The 26,811-nt window shown below is 39.2% G+C and overlaps 1 protein-coding gene across 2 annotated transcripts in view; it reads right to left on the bottom strand.

Moving 5' to 3' along the window:
• Positions 1-21,603, bottom strand: part of NDFIP2 (Nedd4 family interacting protein 2) — a 47,510-nt gene extending 25,907 nt beyond the window's left edge. For both annotated transcript variants that reach the window (XM_061995937.1, XM_061995943.1), the window contains exons 1-3: positions 21,471-21,603; positions 1,796-1,952; positions 253-380 (exon numbers count right to left, since the gene is read on the bottom strand). In XM_061995937.1, coding sequence (XP_061851921.1) covers positions 253-380; positions 1,796-1,952; positions 21,471-21,506 — 321 coding nt within the window. In that variant the 5' untranslated portion in view covers positions 21,507-21,603. The remainder of the gene's footprint in view (positions 1-252; positions 381-1,795; positions 1,953-21,470) is intronic.
• Positions 21,604-26,811: the final 5,208 nt, after the last annotated feature.

Raw genomic sequence — 26,811 nt, 5'->3', positions numbered from 1 at the left:
TGGAATTCTCCTTCATCTCTAAAGGTCTCCTTTGTTCATATGCCTCAGAAAAGAGTGAATACGATAGACTTCTCATAGTACCTAATGACTAAGCTACACTTTCTATGCAAATCCTAAGCATCCAAGATACTTAAATGACCATCCCATCATTATTTTAATAAATAGCCATAATATGGGCGCAATTGTTAGAAACAATTAGATGAGCCTAACATGTTTCACAAAATGGAAATAATGTAGAACTGTATCACTTACTCGCTGGGCAACTTCTGCTGCAGCAGCTGCCATTGCTGCAGCTTTGGCTTTCTCTGCTTCATCATAAGTAGGAAGAGAGGTAGCTACACTGTATGGAGGTGGTACAGGGTAAAATTCATTGTGTGTTTCTGTTCAAAATAAAGAGGTTAAGCATTTTAAAGTCAGAAAGTTGTCATGAATATAGAATTTTACATGTACACAACTATTAAGCTTTCAAGTATATTTTCTCCAGAAGCTAAAATTGGTGGCTTGTATTTTAAGTTCTTATATATTTTTTTAAAAACTTTTATTTTTATAAAATGAAATAGTGAGTAGCTTGTTGATGCTTTTAGTTGCTATTCTAGGCAAAAACCTTAACCTAGATGCTGCAAGGGGCCAACAAACTTATGAATAAAAAATTGTAATTGCTGAGTTACATCCCTAGGCATTCCAACCTTTTTATCAAATAATACAAAAAATATGCAAAGAAATATCCTAAACAAAAAAAGCTTTTGATTATCAGTATCAATGAATTACTTAAGTCCAGTAATAATCACACTGCATTTATAGCATGGCTTTGTCGCTAACTCCGGTTATTCTCTGAAAATCAGTTTTTCGAAGATTTCAGTTTCATCACATTCTTCTTGAAATGTTCCTTCTATCAAACTGGACCACATACTTTATTCTTCTATAGTCAACTAGTAAAGCAGCATCATGTAGAATAAAACTATTAATAAAATTAATAAAAACTATTTTAAATACACCTTGAGCTTTATCCTAAGACCAACAGTAGCTTGTAACAACATAACTTATGTGGTAAAGGTTTTTCAGCATAGGTCACGTGGTAAAAAGGTTTGCCAGCACACCATCAAAAAGATATATATAGGGATAATTCTGCATAGCTATGTATTGCACTTGTAAACACTGTCTCAAAGAACGGGGACGGGAAATTGTTCCTTTAGTCAATATGAAAAAAGTAAGTTGGGTTATTTTTAAAATAGTTACTTGTCACAAGGGAAACACTAGTCCAAGGGACTTTGATGCCATCTGCTGTTAAGTCTCCCATATCCCAAAGAAAAGTCACAACCTCATGATAAAGTGAGCAGTGAATAAACGGAGAAAAAGATCCACAAGATGTTTTATCAAGTCTTTAAAGCAAAATAAATCTTTTCATTGTAATATTTTCACTAAACAAGTAACTCAGGAGGTCTGAGCTTTGAAAAAACTTGGTGCTTTGGTTTGGTTCGGTTGGTTGTTTATGAAGAGGCAACTGCTAATGAGGTAGAATAATGGAGCACTACTCAAAGACGTAGAATAAAGGTGGAACTGAACTACAGGCAGACTTAAATAAAACCTATTACACTAATTAATGAACACTCATTTAGTCTAGTAATCTGGAACAAAACAAGGGTAATTTAGAAGTGGGGCTGTGTGTGAAAGCGTAGCTTTTTACTGCAATTGTGTGTGTAGAAAAAAAGCAACGCACAGCAGCACTGTACCACTTTGAACCAAGTGCTGATTCACACACACTCCTCCTTGCCAAGATGTTATGCAAGAAAAATACCTGAGGGTGCAGCTGCTTCTACAGCTATGCTACAGTACGGTGGAGGAGACGTATCTGCTTCAGATAAGGCTGCTGTCTGGGGAGTCTGTGTAGTCTCTGTAGATGTGGAAGGCTGCTCATCTGTTGAAGACTCTGGGGGATCATCCTCATTGTGAAGCTTAGAAGAAAAACACACAAGTTTCAGACACATTCAGGGAATACTTTCCATGATAACACATTACTTACAGAACCATCTTCAAAAAGAGGGAAGATTACTCTTCAATAAAACAAAAATTATTTACAAAACAACATGTGATAAATTTTAGTAGTCTAATTAAATACTTTCAAGCAAAGAGATAATGTTAAGTGCCTTTTTTTCCCCATATAATAATTTCACCTCATCAGCGATGTTTACAGAGCCTTAAAAAAAATCTGAGATTTTTTTATATTTACTATATCTGGGAAAATGCTGACTATAAAAAAAATCTATTATATGGATATTTAAACACTTTTTTTCTTAAAACAACAGGTGAATGACACTATCTTTTACTGCATTAAATTAGAATTTATATAAAAATACACATTCATACTTCTGAAACTCAGATTTTTTATACTCTCGCCTCTTATAACAGAGCTTCTCCACTCAAATATGGAGAGATTTTTCAAAATAGGCTGCTTTTCCTTACAGTTTGGAAAACATCCTTTCCCTATAAAACTTACAAGTTGCTACCTTGGCTAGTTGGCTGGTTTTTTCAAAATGCAGTTTTAAAAGGACATAAGCACATAAAAAAGTAAGAATTTGGATAAGCAAGAATGTTGATTAAAACTGTAGAATTAACACGTAAGAACTAATATCTTTTTTTAGAGAAGGTATTTTTTATTACTTTGGCTAACTTGATAATGTTTAGAATATGTATCAAACTTTAATAAGAGTGCTAACATGAAACAAAAAAGCGCTAGTTCCCACAAGTGTAAACTAGAAGACAAGATGCCTAGAAGGTAACTGTTGAACCACCATATTGGAAACCCGTAAGATTAATAACTTGAGTATTTCTGACAAAATAATTCTGTAACTTTAAATTGGTAGTTTCTACAAACATCCTCCAGAAAAGTATTTTTAATTTCAATAACAAAGACATTAAGACTACAACTAAATTAATTTCATATTGGGCAAAAGTACAATCAGATTATTAGAAAAAGTACATTTTGAGAAGAACGCTAAATTCCTACTTAAGTAGTGTGAAACTCACACCAAAATTGTTCTATATCCAGAATATATCAAAGTTCACAGAATGGCTGAGGTTGGGAAAGGCCTCTGGAGACTATTTGGTTCAATTCCCCTGTTTAAGCAGGGCCACATACAGCTTGGCACCCAGGACCTTGTCCAGTCAGCTTTTCAGTACCTCCAAGGACTCCACAACCTCCCAGTACAATGTGTTCAGTGCTCAGGCACCTTCACATTATAATTTATGGGATTTTTCCTTCTTAAAAAGAATGTTTCCTGATATCCAGAGGAAACCCGGGAACCTAGTGTCGCTGTCACTAGGGACCACTGAGAAGAGCCTGGCTCTATCCCCTTTGCACCTTCCCCACAGGTATTTACATACCCTGAGGAGATCACCACCTCTGATTCTTCTCCAGGCTGAACAGTCCCAGCTCTCAGTTTATCCTCATATATGAGATGCTCCCTTCATCACCTTGGTGGCCTTTTGTTGAACTCCCTCCCATGTGTCCATGTCTCTCATACCGGGAAGCTCAGACCTGGGCACAGCACTGTGGCCCCATTGGTGTTGAGCAGAGGGGAAGGGTCACCTCCCTCAACCTGATGGCAAAACATTGCCAGCACAGCCCAAGGTACTGTTAGCCGCCTTCGTGGCAACGGGACACTGCTGGCTCATGTCCAAGTTCTGCAGGTTACAAACACCATGCTTTTCTTTCTGATGACAAACTAATGATAATAGCAGGAATTACAAGCATAGAAGACATTTCAATAGCAGGCATGCAAATTAAAAAGATAGTTCAAGCAAAACCATAAAATGTTTCAAAAGAAGTTAGGGTAACAGAACAACTTTTTGCAATTTTCATATGGCTTCTCCCACCCTCTATTTAAACGTTTTAGAAAAAGTTAGAAAGTTACTTGCTAAAACATTTTTTGTCATTTTTCAGAAGTCCCTTCAAACACTGCATTCAAAGAACTATAGCTTAAAGGGTTTATCTATACAGATAAACTATATACATATGCACACACACACATATATATATATATATATATATATATATATATATACACACACACACCACACACACATATATACGCAGGCAAAGTACACATATGAGCACATACTATTAAGGGAAGCCACCATAAATGGAACTGATGGTGGTTATTGAGGAGTTTTGGGTATTGACCAATCAGGTCATTAATGGCTGAAGTAGTAACATATGTATAGCCACTTACAGTAGTTAAGGCCAAAGAAAACAAAACCACTTCAAAATAATCTAATACATTTAAGGATACAGAAAGCAAGCGAGAAGACAAAACACTCAATCCTAAAAACCTATAGCAGGTCAGTAAAACCGTCTGAAGAACTACAAATATTACAGTTCTAAATTAAGTACAATCATTCACAAGAAAAATCTAGTATTGCAATGGATATAGCTAAAATAAAACCATTTTTACATAAAACTGTCATTTGATTAGCAATTAGACAAATACCAGAATATTACTGGCATACTTTTAAACTAATGGCTGGTACCTTCACCCTCATTTGGGATGTGTGTGTAGTTCTGACTACCCCACCACAAAAAACTGGGCTATGAGCAGAGGAAGAAGTAAAGCCTAGCTAATGGATCTCTGTCTGTTACCTCCATTCTTCCTCTCCTGTCACCCTTCACTTCAATCACTGCAACTTTTTTCCATACCAAGCCACACATGGTAAGCTGTTGCTATCCTGAAGATACACAGATCCACAGCAGATCATTGTTCAAAGAGCAACTGCTCAAAACTCACATTTTAATTAATTAATTTTGTCTTCTACATACTTTCTTAAAATTTCCCTGTCTCCAAATCACCTGTTATTTAGTAAGAGAAATAGCAGAAGTAACATGAGGCTCAGAGAAGAACAGAAAAATGAGATTTCTTGCCTTCAAAAATGAGTTAATAAATCATTAAATTGTTGTAGCAACTGCAATTAGGAAAGAGAAAAATTCCATCCTAGGGGCTCCATAGAAACTGGTTCCATTATGCCCTTCAGTGTGTTCAAAAGGTCTTTATCTTGTAGGATTCATTTTCAGGGACCAAGTATTTCTATTTATCCTGTCTTCTACTATAACGGCCTTTTGGAAATTCTGAAAGGCAAAAAAGGTAATCCTAATGCAGTAACTTAAAGAAAAATCCTAATACTCCTTACAGAACACACCATCATTAAAAAAATCCCATAAGTGGATTAAGCAGCTTGAGTGTTTACAGCTAGAATAATAAACACAAGTTGCTCCATGAACAGAAACCATCTTTTGTTAGTTTTCATTCAAGTGTCCTGCCTCCTAGTCTCTCTCCTCAGGCGGTAACTTCAGCTCCTCTCAGGGGACTCCACAAGGGTGAAAACCAAACTGAAATAATAAAAAGCCACAACTGTAGCAAAATTTGCCCCAGCAAGCTGTAAATTTTGTGTATGCCAGCTAAGTAGACAGCACTGGTTATAATATTTTGTCTTGTAGCAACTCAGCCTCGTCTTCACAGGGTACTGATTCTCCCCTGTGGAGTCATCAGTTTGCTTGAAATCAGTAGGAATCTGACAAGCTCTGAGCCTCCCCCTTCCCTTCTAATTTTGGCTTATACTGGCTGGTAAATTTAGAAGTTATTTTTGGAGACAGGAGAAGAGGCCTGACACTCTGCATAGGTTCCATTGCCATAGAAACCAAGCTAAAAACACTCAGAAGGGAACAGAAAAGGTCTGTTTCAAGGCATTACTTATTAATATAACTTAAATGTTACCTGAAATGGTATTTAACACTGAAAGTATAGAAAACATACCTAAGACATTGTTTTCCCCAACAGTAACATTATTTTGTCCTCTTATTTAATTAAAGCACTAAGGAGAACTCATAGTTTACCATTTCAGTCTCCTCCCAAGCCCCCAGTAAACTATTATGGTAGCAAGCAATACAGCTGCTTTTGCCAAGATTATAACCAAAACAATTTCCAGGACCTATTAAACAAGATACAACTGTAAAGCAGCACCTTCCCCTGACCCTCTTACCCTCACATTTTAAAAGCAGGACATAATGACATTTTTTCCTTCACATTTTAGTCTATACACAGGGAATTCAGTTGACAGCAAACATTTTGTTACTAGATACATTTGTCTTAAATTGTTTATACAAGTACTTCAAGCCCTGCTTTCACAGCCCCTGAACTACAGTACATTACAGGCTCAGAAGTCATGATGCTCATATTCAAGGTATATCTATGTTACGACATTTAAGTCAAAGTCTAACCAAAGAGCAATGGCTTTTTCTGCCACCAATGACTCAAAAATCTCATTATAACTACTATATAGTACAGGAAAAAACATTAGCTTCCATCATATGATTTTAACCCTATACTATCTTCAGTTTCTTTCCCAGAAAAGCTCTCTAAAACAATGAATCATTGTTTCATTTCAGAAGAAAGTTAAAATCAAAGTCAGACCTTCCAGCAGCAAAATATTGTGGGAAATACACCAGCTTTGTTTTTTCCTTTTTTTCTTTACAATTAATTTATTTTACAAAAAGTACTGTATCTGTTCCTGAAATTCACCTCCTTAAGTCCTCCGTGTTATTGTGTCTGTGTAATTATTTCCAAAGTAATCATATGCAATGGCTGAAATCAGCTGACACTCTACAAAGAACATTAACCACAAGAAAGTACAGAAGTCTTTCCTGAGGAGACTGGTGCAGATGCTTTTAATTTTTAGGCTTTTCAAAAAAAAAAAAAAAAAATTAACTGGGAGGAATATGTCATTCGCTACGGAACACTTTTTCTTTACCTACAGGTAGCAGTTGTGTCCGACCTACAAGTTTGCTTGTCTGGATAAACAGAGATTGCTTAATTTGTGATGAAATGACTGATTGCTCAAAAGTGACAATAAAGGCCAAAACATGTCAATTTTAATTTTTTTTTTAAAGTCAGGGTAGAACATTATAATGTCTTCTGTCACCTGTACCATACATACACAAAATTAGAATGATGTTTTCTGACAAACTGCATTAAAGTAGCACACACTAGCTCTAGTTAGTGTAACACAAAACCAGCATGTTATCTGGTTTTACAAACATTTCAAAAACTGTTTTCCCACTTCATATGATTTACAGAAATCAGTAATTATAATATAAAAGTACATATAAAATAATACATATAAAATCATAGTATATAATAGTATATATAAAATGATTTACAGAAATCAGTACATTGTCATGTCAGTCTTCAAAAAGGGCAGGAAGAACAATCCAGGAAACTACAAGTCGGTCAGCCTCACCTTCATCCCTGGAAAGGTGATGGATGAACTCATCACTAAACATATGAAGGATAAGAACGTTATCAGGGGGAGTCAACATGAATTCACCAAGGGGAAATCCTGTTTGACCAACTGGTATCCTTCTATGAGTGCATAACCAGCTGGCTAGACGAGGGGAGAGCAGCGGATGTCATCTACCTTGACTTCAGCAAGGCTTTTGACACTGTCTCCCATAACATCCTCAACAGAAAGCTCAAGCAGTGTGGCTTGCATGAGTGGACAGTGAGGCAGATCAAGAGCTGGCTGAATGACAGAGCTGAGAGGGTGGTGATAAATGGCACATAATCAAGTTGGAGGCCGGTGGACAGTGGAGTTCCACAGGGGTCGGTTCTGGGGCCAATCTTGTTCCACATCTTCATCAACAACAACCTGGATGAGGAGACAGAGTGTACCCTCAGCAAGTTCGCTGATGCCACCAAACTGGGAGGACTGGCTGATTCCCCAAGAAGGCTGTGCTGCCATTCAGCGGGATCTCGACTGACTTGAGAGTTGGGCAGAGATCTGGGAGTCCTGATTGATAATAAGCTAAATATGAGCCTGCAATGTGCCCTCATGGCCAAGAAGGCCAATGGCATCCTGGGATGCATCAAGAAGAGTGTGGCCAGCAGGTCAAGGGAGGTTCTGCTCCCCCTCTCCTCTGCCCTGGTGAGGCTTCATCTAGAGTACTGTGTCCAGTTCTGGGATCCACAGCTCAAGAGGGACAGAGAAGTGCTGGAGAGAGTCCAGTGAAAGGCCACCAAGACGATCAGGGGACTGGAGCATCTTCCTTATGAGGAAAGGCTGCAGGAACTGGGGCTGTTTAGTCTGGAGAAGAGGAGGTTGTGGGAGTATCTCACTAATATTTACAAGTATATAAATGGTGGATGTCAGGAGCTTGGGACATCTCTTTTTTCTACTGTATCTAGTGACAGAACAAGGGATAATGGGATAAAGTTGGAACACAAAAGGTTCCATTTAAACATAAGAAAAAATATTTCACTATGAGGATGATGGAGCCCTGGCACAGGCTGCCCAGTGAATTTGTGCAGACTCCTTCCTTGGAGGTCTTCAAGACCTGCCTGGACACATTCTTGTGTGATCTGATCTAGGTGAACCTGCTTCTGCAGGGGGGTTGGACTAGATGATCTCTAAAGGTCCCTTCCAACCCTTACCATTCTATATGATTAATCTTGACAAAGCCAGACCTTTGGGTAAGCTTTTGCATAAGATTTAGTAGTGATGGTTCTGACATCACTTAAAACACATCCTCCTTTCTAGCCTTTCAAACAATATTATATTTTTAAGTAGCTTGCCTCCTCTAGTTTTGACCTCACACTGACCAGTTGATGAGTTCTTTTAAATTGCATTAAAACAAATTCAATACAAAAAAACTCTCTAACGCTGGACTTAATATCCAGCTCTAAGTAAAAGTGTGGAGATAGTTAAGTGGATCATGCAGGCTCAATTTTGTATGCAAACCAGTCAATTGGTACACTTCCTCCAGAAAAAGCAACAATCTTAGCAACAGAGTTTCATCATCTTCACTCTGTAGAAGTTAACAGTCTTTTCCAGACAGTTTTTCAGACTATGCCAAAAGGTCAACCAAAAATAGCCACTTAAAGCAGCTTGTAGCACTGGAGAGAAGGGTAGGAAAGACTCAACTCAACCTGTGCAGTGCACAAGAAGTATTCTAATATTTTTGCATTCAACTCGCGAAATCTTCCATCCTGGTACACAGGTATTTACTTCACAGAAATTCTACTGTAATAAATATGAAAGATGTAACCACTAGTCAATTAAAAAGAAAACTGAACATCTTAAGCTTTCAGGAAGTTTCTCACCTCTGTATTATACCTGGTATCTTCATTTGCTGAAAAATTCAAAGGCTTTTACACTTGTCTAATGTTAGTGATCTGTAGATCTGTACTAAACTGTTTCCTACAAATAAGACTTGAAAGCAAAATTCTCTATCTACATAAAAATAAGTTAACTGGAACAAATATAGGTTTATTAGATGCCTGTTTTGTAACCATATTTTGCATTTTTCAGTTTTAGTAGCTGAAAAATAGGTTTATTACTCTGTAAATAGGAACATATCAAGCTTAGGCCTTTCAAGGGAAAAAACATAAGGAAATCTTGAACTAAAATTTAATTCTGAATCTGTTATAAAAATACTTCATGGTGGAGACGGCTTTGACCTCTGTTTACCCACCTGCCTTGTTTCTGAATAACATCTAGTAGTTTCCACAGCTCATGCTATTGACTATTACTTTTTTTAGAAAAACTCATAAAACTCAGATTGGTTCATACCATTCAAGTGCTAAGATCAATTAGCCCTAATTTTGGTTACTAGAAGCCATTGAACAATCAAAGCTAAAACCAATAATATGCAATTACACTTTGATAAGAACTGTAAGAGCACAAGACATAAATAAAGCATGTATTTTGCAGAAAGGTTTATTTTTGTTGTTTATCAGCACAAATATAGTAATCACAACAGCCTTTGAAAGAAATACAATTTTATAAAACATTTTAATTCTTGAGCAAAAAGAAAAGACAAGTCATATGGTGTTTTAACTTACTAGCTTTTCCCTCAGTATTAGTTTTTTTCATTTTCTACCAATTAGGTAGTTTACGACATGCCTTTTTCTTCAAATGTCAATGTACCATGAACCCATTCAGATCACTTAGTAGGAAGGCAGCTATTTGCAGTTCAGCATTGGACATACTCTCTCTTGAAATACAATCCTAGCCACAGCCACAACACTCTAGAGAAGTATCATTCTCTAGAGACTGAGGAGCCTTCAGATTGATAAATACTCTGCTAAAGTACAAAGCAATTAGGCTTATAAAGCACCTCAGTACATTCCAATAGAACACAGAAGTCTCAGCTACTTCTTGCTTTTATGTGTTTAAATCTAAGCAATCAACTCTGATCAAAATTCTCAACTGCACAGAATAGATCCACATCATTTTTTCCCCCATCATCCCATGGCTTGGCAAGCATCAACTATCACATACTCAGATCTAGCAATAGCTCATCATGACAGAGAAGTAGTCTTGCTTTCTTCTTGATGCACCTCTGCAGAAAGTTTTCAACAGTACTCAATACATTAGAAAGTCAAAGATGTAAAATCTACACTAGAAACAGGAAAGCTGAACAGAAGTCCACTACTGCCATTCCACAGCTGTGTGGAGATACCAAGTGTGTCTGCTAAATAAGGATTAGGTACCATGGAAACCCACAACCTCTGCAGACAAACTTCTACTGAAAAGAATCCAAAGAGATCTTTGACTGAATGTTGCTGAAAAATGTTACAACAGAATGGCTTTTCTGACAAAGTGAGACTTCTCACATAAAAATAGAGTGAGCCATAGCAAGTGAAAGTGTTTTTACATGCACTTAAGTGATAGTTAAATAATTTTAGTCAGTTCTCTTTAACTAAGGATATATTCCATTTTTCAAGCTTTTTTTTTTTAAAGATACTTATAAGCATGCCAGGAAAAAAACAAACAACCAAACAAAAAAGCCATCCCACAAGGGTGATCAGTGTGTGTAATCTGTTTGTGTAAATAGATATATATATATGTATCTCTTTCTCTCTCCATCCCAAAGACTACTTTACATAGAACATTTTAGTTGCTTCTTCATCTTCAATAGATTATAATCTAAATTTAAACAATTAATCACACATTTATCAGCCCAACATACATATTTGCATTAATTCCTTATGGTTTCTAAGACATCTATTCCTTCCCATCCCTCACAACAGCAATCTTTTTTTTAACAGCAAAAAAAGAGCTAATAAAGGACAGTAACATACCATATGCCAATACGAGAATCCTTTCAGAAAATTAAGTATTCCAAGACTAGTACTACTAGAAGCATAGTGTTATCCTTTAAAATATATCCATATAATGAAGATATAAATAGACAGATTATATATACACACACATGACTATTGGAATTCTGGTATGATCCAAATAGATTTACACTCATAAGTTACAAATCAGGCAGTTTCTAATATTTTTTCCTACTGCATCATTACAGGAATCAATCATGACATTTGCCATCAAAAAACAAATTATTCTAATACTAACAAAGATTATGGCTGGGACCAACATATTCCCAATCTTCAAGCATAAGTATAAAAAAGTATTTCTAGAAAAAACAAGTTGGTAAATGCTTACTCTAATGCTTGTACACAACAAGGCATTGTAACTCTGTTCTACACCAGAATTTAGAAATTACTAAAAAGATTACCATGTAGCTTTCTGTTTGTCGAATGGTAACTTGAGAACAGTTTGAGGAACTGGTTTGTATTCTATAAATAAAGTACAAAATGAGGTTTTCCAACTTGAATGCTTTCTGTTTAGAAGTAAGAGACCCATTAATAAAACAGAAGCATGTTACAGAGACCAGCTGTCAGTCTAAGGAACTGTTTCATCTCCAATACAATAATCAGGAGATACACGAACAGCACATGAACTTTAGTCACTTTACATCTGTTTTGCTTCAACTGCCCCAACATTCACAGCTGTTATGATGGCTGGTAAAGTGTACATCTCTGCCATTTGCATCTGCTATGGATTTGATGGCCATGAATTTGTGTTTCCAAATCTACTAGTACTATCTGCCTCAATGATTTCCTGTATTAAAAAATTATGTTCTCTCTTTGTTGTGTAGCTTCTTTTCACGATTTAAACCAAACTTTGGTGAGTGCCTTCCACTTTTAACATTTCACAATTTGGTGAGTAACAGGTCTAAAACTGCTTTATCCACTGCCTTGGAGACTTTGTAAGCATTGGAGACTTTTGTAAGCTTTGATTCACTTCCAACTCCCACCACCACTACTTTTAAGAAGCCTGCTTCCCCTTATCTTCTGTAGCTTCTCTAGGTTCTTCTTTGTGAGAGACCAAAACTACATACAGTACCCAACATGCAGGCAGGTCCCAGATTTCACATAATGATGTTTCCTGTCCATTCTCACTATCTCCTCTGATGATGAATGTTTCATCAATATCTGTTGGCAGCTGCCATTAAGTAATAACTTCAGCAAACCATCAGCAACAGCTCCAAGAACTGCACGTCGAAAGGTCATGTATATAATTATCATTAGCTTTACAGAATCAATACAGAAAGTAGATTCCAGTCATTCTGAAGTCACACATACAAAACATGTAAACAGCAAAAGTAAAACAGCAAAAGAGAATAAGACAGCCTGTAAAATTAAGAAATTGACAGGGCTGTCATCAAGAGCCAATTCAATATTCAACAGTTAGTTCCAGCTTCCACTTTAGCCTACATTCATCTGGGCTGAAAAATTCAAGGTTAGTTGACTGAAAAAGCTGAACATTTCTCTAAACACATTGCATGTTTCACTTAAAGGCCCAAGTACAGAAGGAAGGCTCAAGGAGAAAGCCTCCTAACAAAGACAATAGCAAACTCATTTTACAAAGGGAGGAGTAAAGAAAAAGAGGCTTTTTTTTCCTGGAGAACTATCATGGAAATTGAACTGCAGAAGCAGCATAAACCTTAAGTCTTGATTTGAAAGTAATAGGAAAAAAGGGAGTTTGTGCCTCCTGTATTACATGCATGTAAGTGTCCTTGAAGATTCTTCATGGAAACTCAAAAGTGTCAACTTCATTGACAAAACAGTACACACTTGTGTATTCAAATAAAGCTAGTCAAGCAGAACAGTTTCCTACTTAAGAGTACACAGTAGCCTGAAATGAAATCACTAATTAAATAAAATATAAATCATAATATATTATTAATTAGTAAAAGAGTTGGTCAATCATGCCTGAGTTTTTTAGCCTAACTAATTTTCTCAGTAACTGGAAATGGAGTACTGAATTTACAGAGATAATACAGACAGAAATTTCAACAGCTTAAAAAACCCCCACACATACCCAACACCAGTTGAACACACTTATTGTGCATTGCATGCAGAAAAACAAGCTCAACTGAAAATATTCTCACTTTGATTTGTGGGATTCATTCTCTTCCATCCAATACTGGACTCGTGGCTTTAATGAAGTTTAGTAACAAAGACAAATGCAACTCACACAACAAGAGTCTTTCTTTAAAGAATGCATATTTATATCTCAATAGGTAGTATTGAGGTTTTTTTTCAAGCCTACAGTTAAGAGCTAAAGAGTGCTAACTAAGCATTTCAAACCTAACCTACAAAACATGTGGCCCAATTCAGGACAATTCTCTGGATTTCTTAGTTGAAAGACAGGTGATGCATACACCTGGGATCAGGCACTTTCCAGCAGGTTGTTTGACTATAAGGCAGTTAAATAGAAATAGAAAAATAAAGAAAGCATCGGTTCAGGAAGCTCATCTCTTTCTAACAGAGCTGAAGATTTCTCTACATCACAAAGAGTATTTTAAAAAAACAGTAGTAGACATGGAGGTATGTGAGAAAAGAACACACACTCCATCATCAGCTGTGGCCCAGCACTGCAGCGCATTAGTTGCCCCACTCATTTGTTTGAATTAGGCATTCTCATTCTAGAACTTGGAACAGGTTTTTAAAAGTAAACAGCTTGTGCAAGTCTTTTTCATAATCAATTATGCTATGTATTTGATGCAAGACAATTTTGTGATCACAATCATCAATTAAGAGTACATTCCTTAAAAATATCTCAAGTACTGTTTCCTTTAAATTTCAAAATATGGTAACTGATTCAACGTATCATGATGAAAATGGACAAGTGACCTCAGTATCATGCAGGACTGTCATCTCACATTGTCTCATGCTTTACCAAAGGCATCACTCACTCCCCAAAGATGGCAAGTGTTAACTACACTAACCATTACCAAAGCAATGCTTAAACATGTGCTACTACACAAAAAAAATAACAAACAAAACTCACTGAAAAATCCCACTTTCTTTTCTGCAATAAGGTGATAACTGGTACTGTAAGCACCCTCTTGTCAATAACCTTTCCTCAAGGCTGCTCTGCCTAACCTTTTCAGATAATTAATCTTTCCAGATAATCAGACAAAAGCAAAGACACATTTAGTAACCCAAGCTACTTATATATCTTTACCAAGGACATGATTTTCACCTCTCCTACAACAACTAATAGTTAACATTAACAAGATAACTATCAAAAGTTAAAATTATGTTTAAAGCTAAAATGGACAATGTTTATGAATGTGCTGTTACCACACAACAGCTAGAGATAAAAATTTTTCTCATTTTTTTTTACTGGAAAGCCACATTTTACAAGAAGAGAGATGACAGATCTCTGCAAGCACCTTGAACTCAAGAAAAAAGAAAAATGATATTACAAACTGAAATAAAGTAATATACAGGTTATTGACCAGATTTTGTTGTGTCTACACCACTCAAAGTTTGAAGTCTTCTTTTCTAAATCATTCTGTCAATTTTAAACACAGTTGGAGGAGGCACAGCCAGGAATGGAGTTGGAGAGCGACTCCCTATCTAATGTTTTGTCTAGAGAATGACTGAGGAGTTAGGCTACATCAGCTTTAGGCTAATCTTAGCCTACCATAATGGAAATGATGCTGAAGTGGAATAAACAGCTAAATGTTAAAATGGAAATATATTTTCCACTTTCACTGTGAATCTCAAAGCCATAAGGCATCCACATCCTGACATGTGTTGTGAGCCCTGTCTGTGCAAGCCTAAAACTACTTCAGCACAAAACAGAAGTTAGTCATTTTCATTAAAAATACAGCTGGTGAAGGGGATGCCCAATTTACTAATATCGGCTAGCTGTGACACTACTTGTGCAGGAAGTGGGAGACCTAAGCCTGAGACAGCTCAAGCCAGCAGTCTTGGCTGTGTAATAGCTATGTTTCAGTAGCAAGGGCTGGCAGCACCTCCCTGACCTAACAAGTTGCCAATTTTTTCATTCTTTTTTTTCATTCATAACCTCTTAGGATTACTTTCCCTCTCCATTTGAAAACAGCTTGCCTAATGTAGGCATACTGGTATGAGTCTATTTGTTCCCCTTCCAAGGCAGCTGACGCACCTGAAATCTAGAAGGAGATTTGAGGCTACGAAACTCAACACAACATTGACACCTCTGACTGTAATCTGTGCACTGAGGTCTCACAGGGTTAGCTGTGATGACATTATCAGTTGCCACATCTTCCTTGTTTTGTCAACACTGTCACTGAGAGGAAAATTTCAAAATAAGCCTAGAATCAGCCTTTGTAAAAAATACTTCATTTTCCTCATCGAGAAGACTACAACTAACTTTATCCTAATGTGGTTCCTACCACATTTTTCAGACAGGCTGCAGTAGTATGAAAAGAGCATCTTAGGTTGGTCACATCACAGCTGACTTCTACTGAGAACTTCACTGTTTGAAGGTATTTTATTCCTGTTACTGAACTTCTGTCTTTTTTATTAGAAAATATACTAGATGTGGCAGCTATGCATGCCACAGTTTGAAGCTGTTCTTTTACATTACATGACTTAGTGTCACTGCACAGGTCAAGTATATCTTTTCTTTTTGCTTTGTTCATCTTTCAAGAACCTAAAATCCCCACAGTTTCCTAAGATAAGCTCAGACATGCCAACAATTTGCTGCCACTAGAAAGGACACTCCTGTTCTTACTCTGTCCCTAAGACTCAACCTCAAATTTTGCCCTACCAAGATCTCTGGAAAAAAACAAGAGTGGAACAACCCAGGTGCATTCTGCTGGGTTCTAATATTCATTCTGCTCAGTATAGTAAAACTGGTGCCTTATATAAATAAACCAATTTTGTGCCAACTACCTTATGTACTTCTATACTCATATGAGAAACAAAGGACACTGCCCATGTCCCACAGCCTGTGCCCACATAAAGAACTAGAAGGCTATTGTAACCACTGCTACTACTGTTGTACCAGTAAGCCAGCATTTCTTCCTCTGAATCTGTTGCAGAGCTGGGTGTTACATCTGTAGTCCTCCAAAAGAGATTAAAAAAAATCAGACAGTTTTGGCAATACACAAAGTTAAACTACTCCTCTTTAAATTTACAAAGGGGAAGAGACAGAAAGGATTGTACCTGTCCGTTACCTCATCACTTTGATTTAGAAGAAACATAAAGAGATTTGAGGTGTGCAAAAAATGCAAAATGTATTACATTTTAAGCATTAACTGCTTCACTACTGTATCTTGCAAACATATCTCAACATTTACAATTCTTTCCCTTCATTTGTAGCAGGATTCTTCATAAAAAATAGAGGAGAATGATTATAAAAATATTAAAGCTATTCTTTCAAGAAAAAAACACCACCCTATTTTCAATAGGCAAATTTGTCACAGAAAAATGTTCTAAGAGCTAAATTCAAAAGCTAAAGTGTTTATTAATTTTTTTTAAAAAATCAGATGCAAGGACAGCCCGTTGTTTAAAAGTATTGTTTACCTCATTTCAGAAGATCCTCATTTGTCAACTATCAAAGGTCTAAGTATTTCAAGTACAAAAAAGCCAATGCACTGAAAAATTTTATCTTTGATGACTAAGAGGTTTATATCAGTGCAAAAATATCAGTGCAACTGTCATAAGCAAGCAGCAGTAACATTTATCAATGCATCTTTACTCAACATTTTTCAGTACTGTAAACACAGTACCCTAGATGCAGTATTTTATCTTCCACTTACATCACCACCACATCTGTGGAAAGCAACAGAATTAACAGAATTTCCTTACTGTAATCTAGCTCATTCTGTTCAGTAACATCAATTACATAAGACAATAAATGCTACAGAAACTACGCTAGATATAAGATAGAAGTCCTAAATCAGAGGTTTTATTTGCAAATCACTGTTAAGCTCAGTCCCATGAAAAGAAAGGAAGGAGGAAGAGATTTTTCTGTTGTGTAGGCTGACTTTCAGGTGTTTGAGACCTAGGAAGACGACTTTGATTAAGATTTTTAACCAGATAATATTGCGAGAGTAAAGACAATGGAGTTGAGATATAGAAAAATAACTGAGATAATTGTAAAACTATTCACAACACGTAGCATTCTGCAGGCAAAAGGATTGTAATAAAGTGTTTATAGCAGACATTTTAATCTCTCAACCCTGTTTCTAAAAAGCACACTCAATTTGCATTCACAGAAGATTCAGACACCTTTGAGAAATGACCATTTCTTTATCCCTGTATACTGCTGTACAATAGCAGGCTGCTATCTCAGAGCCTTGCATCACATCACTTAAAACCCCACAACAAGCCCAGGTGCTACAGCAGCATGGCTACTTCAGTGACTGCTGAACCAAAGCCCATGTGGATGACTGCCTTAGGCTCCACCTGTCCTAGTTTGCTACCAACCCACTTTACCACTTACCTGTCTAGTTCTGATCACCCCATAGGTCAAAGACTGATGACTACATAACCCTAGACTGATAACCCAAAACTTTAATCAAGAACGACGGGGGGGAGTGGGGAGTTGATTATAGTTCTTAAGCAGTTCAACATATAAATCCCACAGCCTTCAAGGGGATTTCTGCGCCTAAATCACTCATATGCACGTGAAGCCTTCCCTTGTGACCCAGTTATCTGGAAAATCACATTTCACAGGAAAAAAAAAAGAAAAGACAACATTTCTTTTCCTTTGTTTCAGTATAGATTCACAAAGCACCACTCAAATTACTTTTTCTGCAAACAAGCTGGATCAGGAGCAGACATTTCAGACAAGACAGTAATGCACAAACTAAGGTCATATGACAAAGAGCTACAAGGTAAAACAAATCACAAGAATGATCACTGAATAACTGTTATTATAATTTTCCTCCTCAGTTCCTGCATCCAACAATAAGCGGAACAGGGGGAGAAAAAGAACAGAATAGAACAATAAGGAAGCAACATGACTGAACTGACTATACCTGTAATGAATGTAAAATTTGAGACACGTTTAACAATAGGAATGCAGCATATAAGTGACTAAGGAGGAAAAAAAAAAAAAAAGAGGAACTAAAGCAAGACAACAATGACATATTCCTGCAGGGAAGCCTGACAAATTCTTACCCATCAATGAGTTGTCATTTTGCCCTACGAAGAGAGGACAAAAAAGAAGGGGCAGAAAGCAATACAAATCACACATGCCTGCAGCAGGTAGTTATGTAATGCTGATGTGCCCCTGCTTTTTGCTCACAACACTTTGCTGTAATTCCAAGTACCAGCTTTTAAAACTGCTTTTTAAATAAAATGCAACACACAAAAACCAATGAGATGTAGAATAAATCCTCCATGCTATTTCTGACAGAGATAAAAAACAAGAGAAGCTGAGGATTAGCTTCATGATCAGATATTTTCTGTTTCATAAGAAGTCATAAAACTGGCTTCTTATGCTAAAGCTCAAAACCGAATTGCCTGCCATTCTTAGCCTTTTAGCTTAACTTACTTGAAGAAACCACAAATAAAAAGAGGCAGTAGTGAGACAGCCCTTTTAACTTCACTGAAGTGCTAAGGCTGGGAACAGAAATGAGCAAGTCTGTAATTCCTTCAATAATAATGTATGCCTGTAAGTCTCTGTATTTAGAAGAGAACTTGTCCTTATGAAAGCAAAACAGATCAGTTATAAGTAAAAGCAGAATGGGTACTGCTAAAAAAATAAGGGGTTGCTATTATTCAGGGGGGGAAAAAAAAAAAAGAGGACATACAGTGAGTACAGCAGAACCAGTCAGATTTCGTAAGCTTAGCACTAGGGAGTGCGACATTCACAAAACTGATGTGACATTAGTCACATTAAGTTGTATTTTTCATCTACATTTTGTCCTTAAAAATTAGGATGTAACTATAAAATCTGCACTAATCTATTGCTAACTACCAAATGCAGCCCTTATGTAAGCATATTCATCCTAACACTTAAGATCACATGCTTAATAATCAAGTGCTAATTAAGAATATCTGCAGTCACCTTGTTTCTTTCATTCTCTGGCCCAGTACAGTAAGTAAATAACATTATAAAAATCTCAATGTCTAGCAGTCAGATCAAACAGAGAGAGGTTAAAACAACACACTCTTTCCTACATGACAGCAATCAGGAAGGTAATATTTTAAACTCCAGAGTGCATCTGAGATTAAGATAACACTTTCATTGTGATTTATCACAAAGCCAATGGAACTTAATGTGCTGTAATTGCACCAGAGAGCATTTCCATAACAAAATTCAGCAACATGAATTGACCACAAAGTTTCATATACACAGTAAACTGATCAGGCCAACTCCTGCTGTTAAATATAGAGATAAACTTTTTTGGACTGCCACACCAAAGAGCATTTACCCAAAGTTGGGCACCAGCACCATCACTGAATGTTCTTAATCAAAAGTAACATAAAAATACTACAGTGGCAAATTATTCATTTGTTCCATCTTACCATGTTCTTTTCTTCCTCCTTTGAGTAATGGGATTAAAATTTCCCTTGTACTTGTCTGAAGTTTAATAGCATATACTTTTAAGGCCTTTCAAAACATACCCAGGTTACTTCAGGCCTCAGGGAAGACAGTGTCTGTAGGCTCTTAAGAAAACACTCTGCCAGCATTTTCGTTCTCCATTGCAAAGAAGACAAAACGACTTTACGACTTCTGCTGATTTCAGGTTATGGTAGCACCGTGCAGGAAAACCAGCATTCTCGAAAGCACTGACCAGTAGTAATGCACTTGGCAAGCGACTAGCATCCTAAAGGCATACGTCACTCCTGTGAAGTCACAGGATGCTAAGTTTGTTTGTCAGCTATATGACAACCCCAGTATACAATCGTTCAAAATCCAACAGCAATTTCACATGCTGTAAGACTATCAAAATATATATTCCCAACTTATTACAAGGGTTCTCCTAGGGATTTCCTTTAGATCACAACCTAGGAACAACCTGGATATAAGTATCAGTATTTAGTTCTATATATGCACATAAATAAATGTGATTACTTCACAGCTCAACTGTAAAACACAGATAAATAATTCGGGATTCAGCTAAAAGAGTGTGGTAGCAGAGATTTCAGAATTCAATAGCATACCCGCACATACGTAGCAAAGCCATAAGTACAAGGAATCGAAGGATAAAACTGAAACTTTTGAGGAGGCTGACTGCATCCAAGTCATTTTTGTGACCAGTAATCAGAAGGGTTTATACATTTTCAGTATAATTGATATTAAGCTAAGAACTGCCAGATTACTATAACTCACAAACTAATAACTGGAAGAAACAAGCAGTACAATCAATCTGAGCATAAAAAAAATCTGTGCGGCCTAAATAACTGCTTCTGTAGTGATGTTCGGGAAGAAAAGAGTGCACGTTTAAACTGGACACAACAATCTGCAAAGTATAACGGCTGCTCAGTAAGAAGGCGGTGTGCTCGCGTGGGTCGGTGCGTGTGCACGCAAGCACACGCACTCACTGAAGCTTACTGAAGGTCACTCTTCTGCGTTGTACAGTCCCCTGCGCCTAATATTCGGTAAGCCGGCATACACGTGTGTTTGTGTGTGTATACCGGCTTAAAGATGGCAATGCACACATAGCATTACACTCTACCCCCGTGCCAGAGTTATGAACTATCAAAAAGAGTAAGATCGGAAACGCCGCTACACTCCCAGATACATACTAACCAGAGATAACCCACCCGATTCCTTTCCCACCCCCACGGCGACACAAGTGTGGACTGCAGTCCTGCCCTCGCCTCCGCTCCCCGGAGCGGCCGGCCGCCCCCTCCAGCGGGGCCGCGCTCGGGAAAACCCGCCGCCTCCGCCGGACGCCACCGCCCCCAGGCCGGGACCAACCGCCTAGGTGAGAGCCAGGGGGAGGGGAAGGGGAGCGGGCAGAGGTGGTGTTGCAGCTCAAGCCGCCGGCGCGGCCGGGGCCGCAAGCTGCCCCCTCAGAGGTCGGGCGCCAGAGCTGCCGGGGGGAGGGTGCGAGGTAAGAGGGGGCAGCTCCCGGCGGGCCCGCGCCTCCCGTGCAAGGCCCGGCTGTCAGAGCCCCACCGCCCACGGGGCGCGGACGGAGGGCCGCGCTCGGGCCCGTACCGGCGCTAGGGAAATGCTAGGAGCTCCCTGACAGAACCCTGGCGTGGGAGTTGAGAGCCGAGGGGGGAAGGGTGGAGAAGGGCGCCCTGTCCGCCGGCTCCCCCGCGCCGCCAGTCACCCGAAGAGGCCAAGGGAGGCAAGTGGGGCGTCGTCGGGAGCGCAGGACTCACCACTTGGTAGCGACTGACGGGCTGGTGGTGATCCATCCTGGCCGCCCGTGAACGTGTACCGGCGCTGCCGCAGCTCCTCCGATCAGAACGGCCTCACGTCCCTCGGCCCCTTCCCCCGCCCGCTCGACCTGAGCTGCCGCCGCCCCGCCCCGGCCCGGCGCTCCCCCACCCACCCGGCGACACAGCCCCAGCCCGGCCCCGCCTCCTTCTCTGCGCCCCGCCCCTGCCAGGGGAGGTGTCGCCAGAAGCCCCGCCCCCCGCTCTGACGCACTGCCGCGCGCGTGCTCCGCCGCGCGTGTCCCCGCGGCCCAGCGCCCCGGAACTGCCGCAAACGTGTGCGCGCAGCGGCAGCTGAGGGCGCGCGGCGGTGGTGGCCATGTTGTGTTCTCGCTGTGGGACGTGTGTCCGGGCTGGTAGCGGCGCCGGACGTGTGGCCTCCCCGTATATCCCCGGTCTGTCGCCGCGGAGTCAGTCCTTGTTCCCGTATGTCCTTCGGGTCTGCTCCACGACTTTTCTCATGTAGGCACCGCCGTCTTCTCTGCCGGTGCTACAGGCCCCGAGGGTTGCCGTCGATGTGCTGGCGCAGGGTGCCGCACACCTGCACGGTGTGTTGAGCTGAGATGAGCCCGCTGGCTGTGCTGGCAGCCATCGCCTGCCTCTGCCCAGGTGGCATACACGGTACACAGCTGTGATGAGCTGTCTGCACGTCAGCCCAGTCTCTGCAGTGGTGTTCTGTGAGGTTGTCACAGCGCAACCCCCCACCTGGCTCTATACATGTATCTCCATGGGGCGAGAAGAAGTGTGTTATGGCACAGAAGGCATCTTGGTGGATTTGAGGAATGATTTTGGATAGGCATGTACCTAAAGTAACAATGAGTTTGAGCACCTTTGCCCTCTGTTCCTTTGAAGTCAAAGCACCAGTCTGGAACAAGAAAATACAACTTCACCCTAAAGCTGTAGATGTTAACATGTTTATGACCTCATGAAGTGAAAATGGTGAAAAACACCTTCAGTGGCACATCAGATAATGACTCATTCTGAGGTTCCCACTCTCAGAAATGGCAGTTGCCGTAGGAAGCAATTTCAAAGTAGCTGTAGGTGCAGCTCCTAGTTGCAGCAGAGAGGAGTATTTGTGTACTGGAGTATAACTGATCTGCAAGGGAAACGCGTTCACAAAAGCAGCTTCTCACTATTGTTAACGGCTTGCATGCAGAACTTTGTCCTGCAGCCCAGATCATTGCCTTTGTCTAGGCTGCTGGCTGACCTACACAGCAGGGTGAGTGCTTTCGTGCATGCAGTCATTGCTGAGTAAGGACTTGAGGGAGTGAAGTCCCCTCCTACATCCCGGCACGTAGGAGGGCAGAAAAGCAGAGAGCAAGCTTGAAGTTTTGTTACTAGGTGGGGGTGGGAGTGGAGATTTACAGAATTAAGAGGGAGGAGGAGGTAGAAGCGTGGGGTTTTCTCCGTGTGCATGGGACCCTGCTTGCAGCCCATATCTGGCTAATACAGCAGTTACTAAAGCTACCCAAACAAAACACATTTGGGAAGTTCGGCCTACTCTATTGTTCGTTGCATTTCTGTCATTCCTTACACAAGAACCCTGTTGCCCATCAAGAGCCCTAGCAGTAAGGAAACTAAGTTGGCAGAGAAGTTGGCAGGTTAGAATTGGATTAATGTTATTAGTTTCCTAACAGGATTTCCTCGTTTTTTCCTCATTACCTCTATATGTAATGAAAGTGTCTATGTTTAATTATTCTATCTTAAGAACAGTTAATTGTAGTGGTCATATTGAGTTTCAGAATAGATTGTACAGAATACTGCACTGTGCTTCAGTGCCCAAACAGAAGGAAAATCTCTTAATTGTATTACCAGATTTTGTGAGAAATGGAATTTAGACTGTTCATTAACAGATTTAACTTCTAGTGCCTTCTGTATTGTTAGAAACAAATTTCTCGAAAGTAAACTATTTTCTAAATATTGCATGTGACATCTCAGCCCAAGAAGATGTTTCATGAAAAAATGGTGTGCAAATCAGAAATGGAATGCTGATTTGAAATTTTGAAAATATCACCTGACCTGCACGGGGTTTTCAAGTGGAATGTTTTGCGTCTCGGTGGAAACTCAAACTTGGGTGCTAGTTCATAGCTGACAAACAACATTTCAGTCTGTAAATGTTGGAATATAGTTGAGATAGCCATTATTAAGATGTAACTTTCAGTTTTAAACTTGTGCAAATCAGTTATTTTAAGGGAAGAAAGGACAGTAGGCAAGAACTAGAATATCTTTAACAGGGAAATTAGAAAATATTCCATAGAGCTTGGGAAAACAGTATGTAGACACAAGCAGATTCTGTAGAGGTAGTAAAGGTGTATGTGAGTTTCATACCTGGGGGCAAATTTTGGATGGGTGATAAAACCCAACTGCTTTTTCTTCAGGAATATTAGTGGTATACTTACGAGACTTACCCTCAAAACTGACAATATGATTAATTTAGGTTTTAAATATGTCCATCTTTCAGTTCTTATTTTTTATGGAACATTGTAGCTCTTTTGTTGTTCTGTCATATCTTTTTATCTTCAAAATAGCATTAACTGTATATTTTAATTAAGCTGTCTGGTTCCAAAAGTTTTGACTGTGGCAGAATACTAATCTATAATGCAAAGTGATCAGCAAGCACTGAGTAACTCACAGAATGACTGTGGCTGGAAGTGATGTCTAGAGGTCACCTAGTCCTGCTCAAGCAGGGCCACATATAGCTGGCTGCCCAGTACTATGTTCAGGCAACTTTTGAATATCTCCAAAGACGGAGAATCCACCAGCACTTTGGGCAGCTTGTGCCACTACTCAGTCACCCTCACAGTAAAGCAGTGCTTCCTGATGTTCAGAGGGAACCTCTAGTGTTTCGGTTTGTGTCAGCTACCTCTGCCCCCGTCACTGGGCACCACTGAAAAAAGCCTGGCTCCATCCTTTTTGCACCCTCCCTTCAGGTAATTACATATATTGTAAAGAACTCTCTGAGCCTCCTCTGCTACAGGCTGAGCAGTCCCAGCTCTGTCAGCCTCTCCTCGTATGTGAGATGCTCCAGGCTTTTCATCATCTTGGTGGCCCTTTGTTGGACTCTCTCCAGTATGTCCATATCTCTCTTGTACTCTCTTTTATGAAATATATATTGAATGGGAAAAATATGTATTTCAGAACTGCTAGGACTTTATTACTTACATGAACACCAAGGAATAGGAACTTTAAGTAGTATTCTAAACAGCACGTAAACAAGTGTCAAAATGATATTTAAAATAAGTACTGTTTCAGATTTATTTTAGGAAAGAAACTTAATTGTTTTTAGTAAGTTTACAACAGTTTAAGCTTTGCTCCACCATGAAAATAAGCCAGAAAATTAAGCTTCATGGTAGTAATAGCTGTTGTGAGCTCAAAAAGTTGTTGTGAAAGATATGATCTGAATTTGGACAAGTCTGAATATAATTGCACCAAGGCAAGCAGTAGAAAACTGTGAGCAATTTTTAACTTGTTTTGCATTCATTACTCAGCCAATGGACAACAAATAAGAAAGCACTGTATTAGTTGTACACTTTTTCACCTGTATAAGCCTATTCAAATGTTTAAGGTTTCTGATGGAATTTACATAATAGGTGTATTTCAGAAATAGGTTACTTTTACCTTAATAAACATACATAAACCCAATACCGCATGTTTATATTATTCTACAGTTTTGCGCTACTTTAAGTAAATATTATGCTTCTTGTCCTATTTTGCATGCTATACCATATAAAGAATTTAGAGTAAAAGCTGTACACTTCTATCAAAAAACTGAACAAAAATAAATATCAGGTTTTGTAGCTTTGTTCTGCATCCTAAACCTTGGCTTTCAAGCCTCTAATACAGATAATATCATCATGTAAATCTAATGAGATTGATGTACCTAATTTACTCATGGACCAACCTGAAATCAGGCTGTGAATTTACTGACTACATTTCCACACTGTTTTCAAACTCTGTTTATAAACAATTTCGTTTTAATTCCATGTTCAGTATTATGTAAACTGCACAAAATTTCTGATCTCTGTATGAGTTTAAATAGCTGCTTTAAGCAGGAAGTTGTCTTAAAGAAACTACTGCGACAGAATTTCTTAGAAACAGCAGGGTGTTGGCTTGGTTTTCTTCATCATTTCTTCTCCTTTTGTTGGCGATGTAGGCAATGCCAGAGCCATCATTAACAGAGCTACTTTTACAATTTCATAATTGAATACAGATTTTCAATCACATTGTCATCACCTTTGTTTGGTGTGTATATTACATCTGTATAGTCTTGCAAATCTGGTCCTTGGATATGGCCAAATGCCATGCGGACGTATCCGAAACAGCTTTTAATGTCGTTACTGCAACATGAAGCTGAGGGTGGGAAACATCACAAATATTTTTGCCTCGGTTTAGGATGGATTTTGCATTCAGGATGGATCTCTATCCTGCCACAGCTATTTCCTGTTAGTCACAGAGACATTTTTAAACTACTTCAGGTATAGTGTGAAGAGCTCTTCATCGCTGTGCACAGCTCTGCATTGTCTAAATTCGTGGCATGGTTGCATCCCTATGTCTCTGTTGTCTCCCTTACGCCTTACCCTAATTGCTTTTCCTGGCCACAAGCACACTTAAAACCGGAGATCATGGAAGTGAAGGAACACTGACGTAGCTATGCTTCAGACAAATTCAGGGAGCCAACTCTCACATTAGCAGCAGCACAGCTTCTCAGTATAGCTTGGTGTTTTTGCAGAAAAAAAAAAAAAAGCATAACGAGTTGCCACTGAAAGACGATTGCATAGCCATGAAGCTATGAATCCAGAGGGAATGGTACAGAGTCCATAAATAAAGGCTGGGGCAGTGTGTGCTTCTCTCTGAGTGAGGATTCTTCTTAAGCAGTCATATTTCCACATAATGTGTCACACGCTCCATGTCTCTATGAAGAATGAATGGAAAGACTGACTGTTCCATGCAGGGAACAGAGGAAGGTCAAACAGTAAGAACGTTATCAGGGGGAGTCAACATGGCTTCACCAAGGGGAAATCCTGTTTGACCAACCTGATAACTTTCTATGAGTGCATAACTGGCTGGCTAGATGAGGGGAGAGCAGCAGATGTCATCTACCTTGACTTCAGCAAGGCTTTTGACACTGTCTCCCATAGCATCCTCATCAGAAAGCTCAAGCAATGTGGCTTGGATGAGTGGACAGTGAAGTCAATTGAGAGCTGGCTGAATGACAGAGCTGAGAGGGTGGTGATCAATGGCACAGAATCGAGTTGGAGGCCCGTGGCCAATGGAGTTCCACAGG

The sequence above is a fragment of the Colius striatus genome, chromosome 1 (genome assembly GCF_028858725.1).
Source record: "Colius striatus isolate bColStr4 chromosome 1, bColStr4.1.hap1, whole genome shotgun sequence".
Taxonomy (NCBI): Eukaryota; Metazoa; Chordata; class Aves; order Coliiformes; family Coliidae; genus Colius; species Colius striatus.
This window is presented reverse-complemented; position numbering and strand designations above follow the sequence as displayed.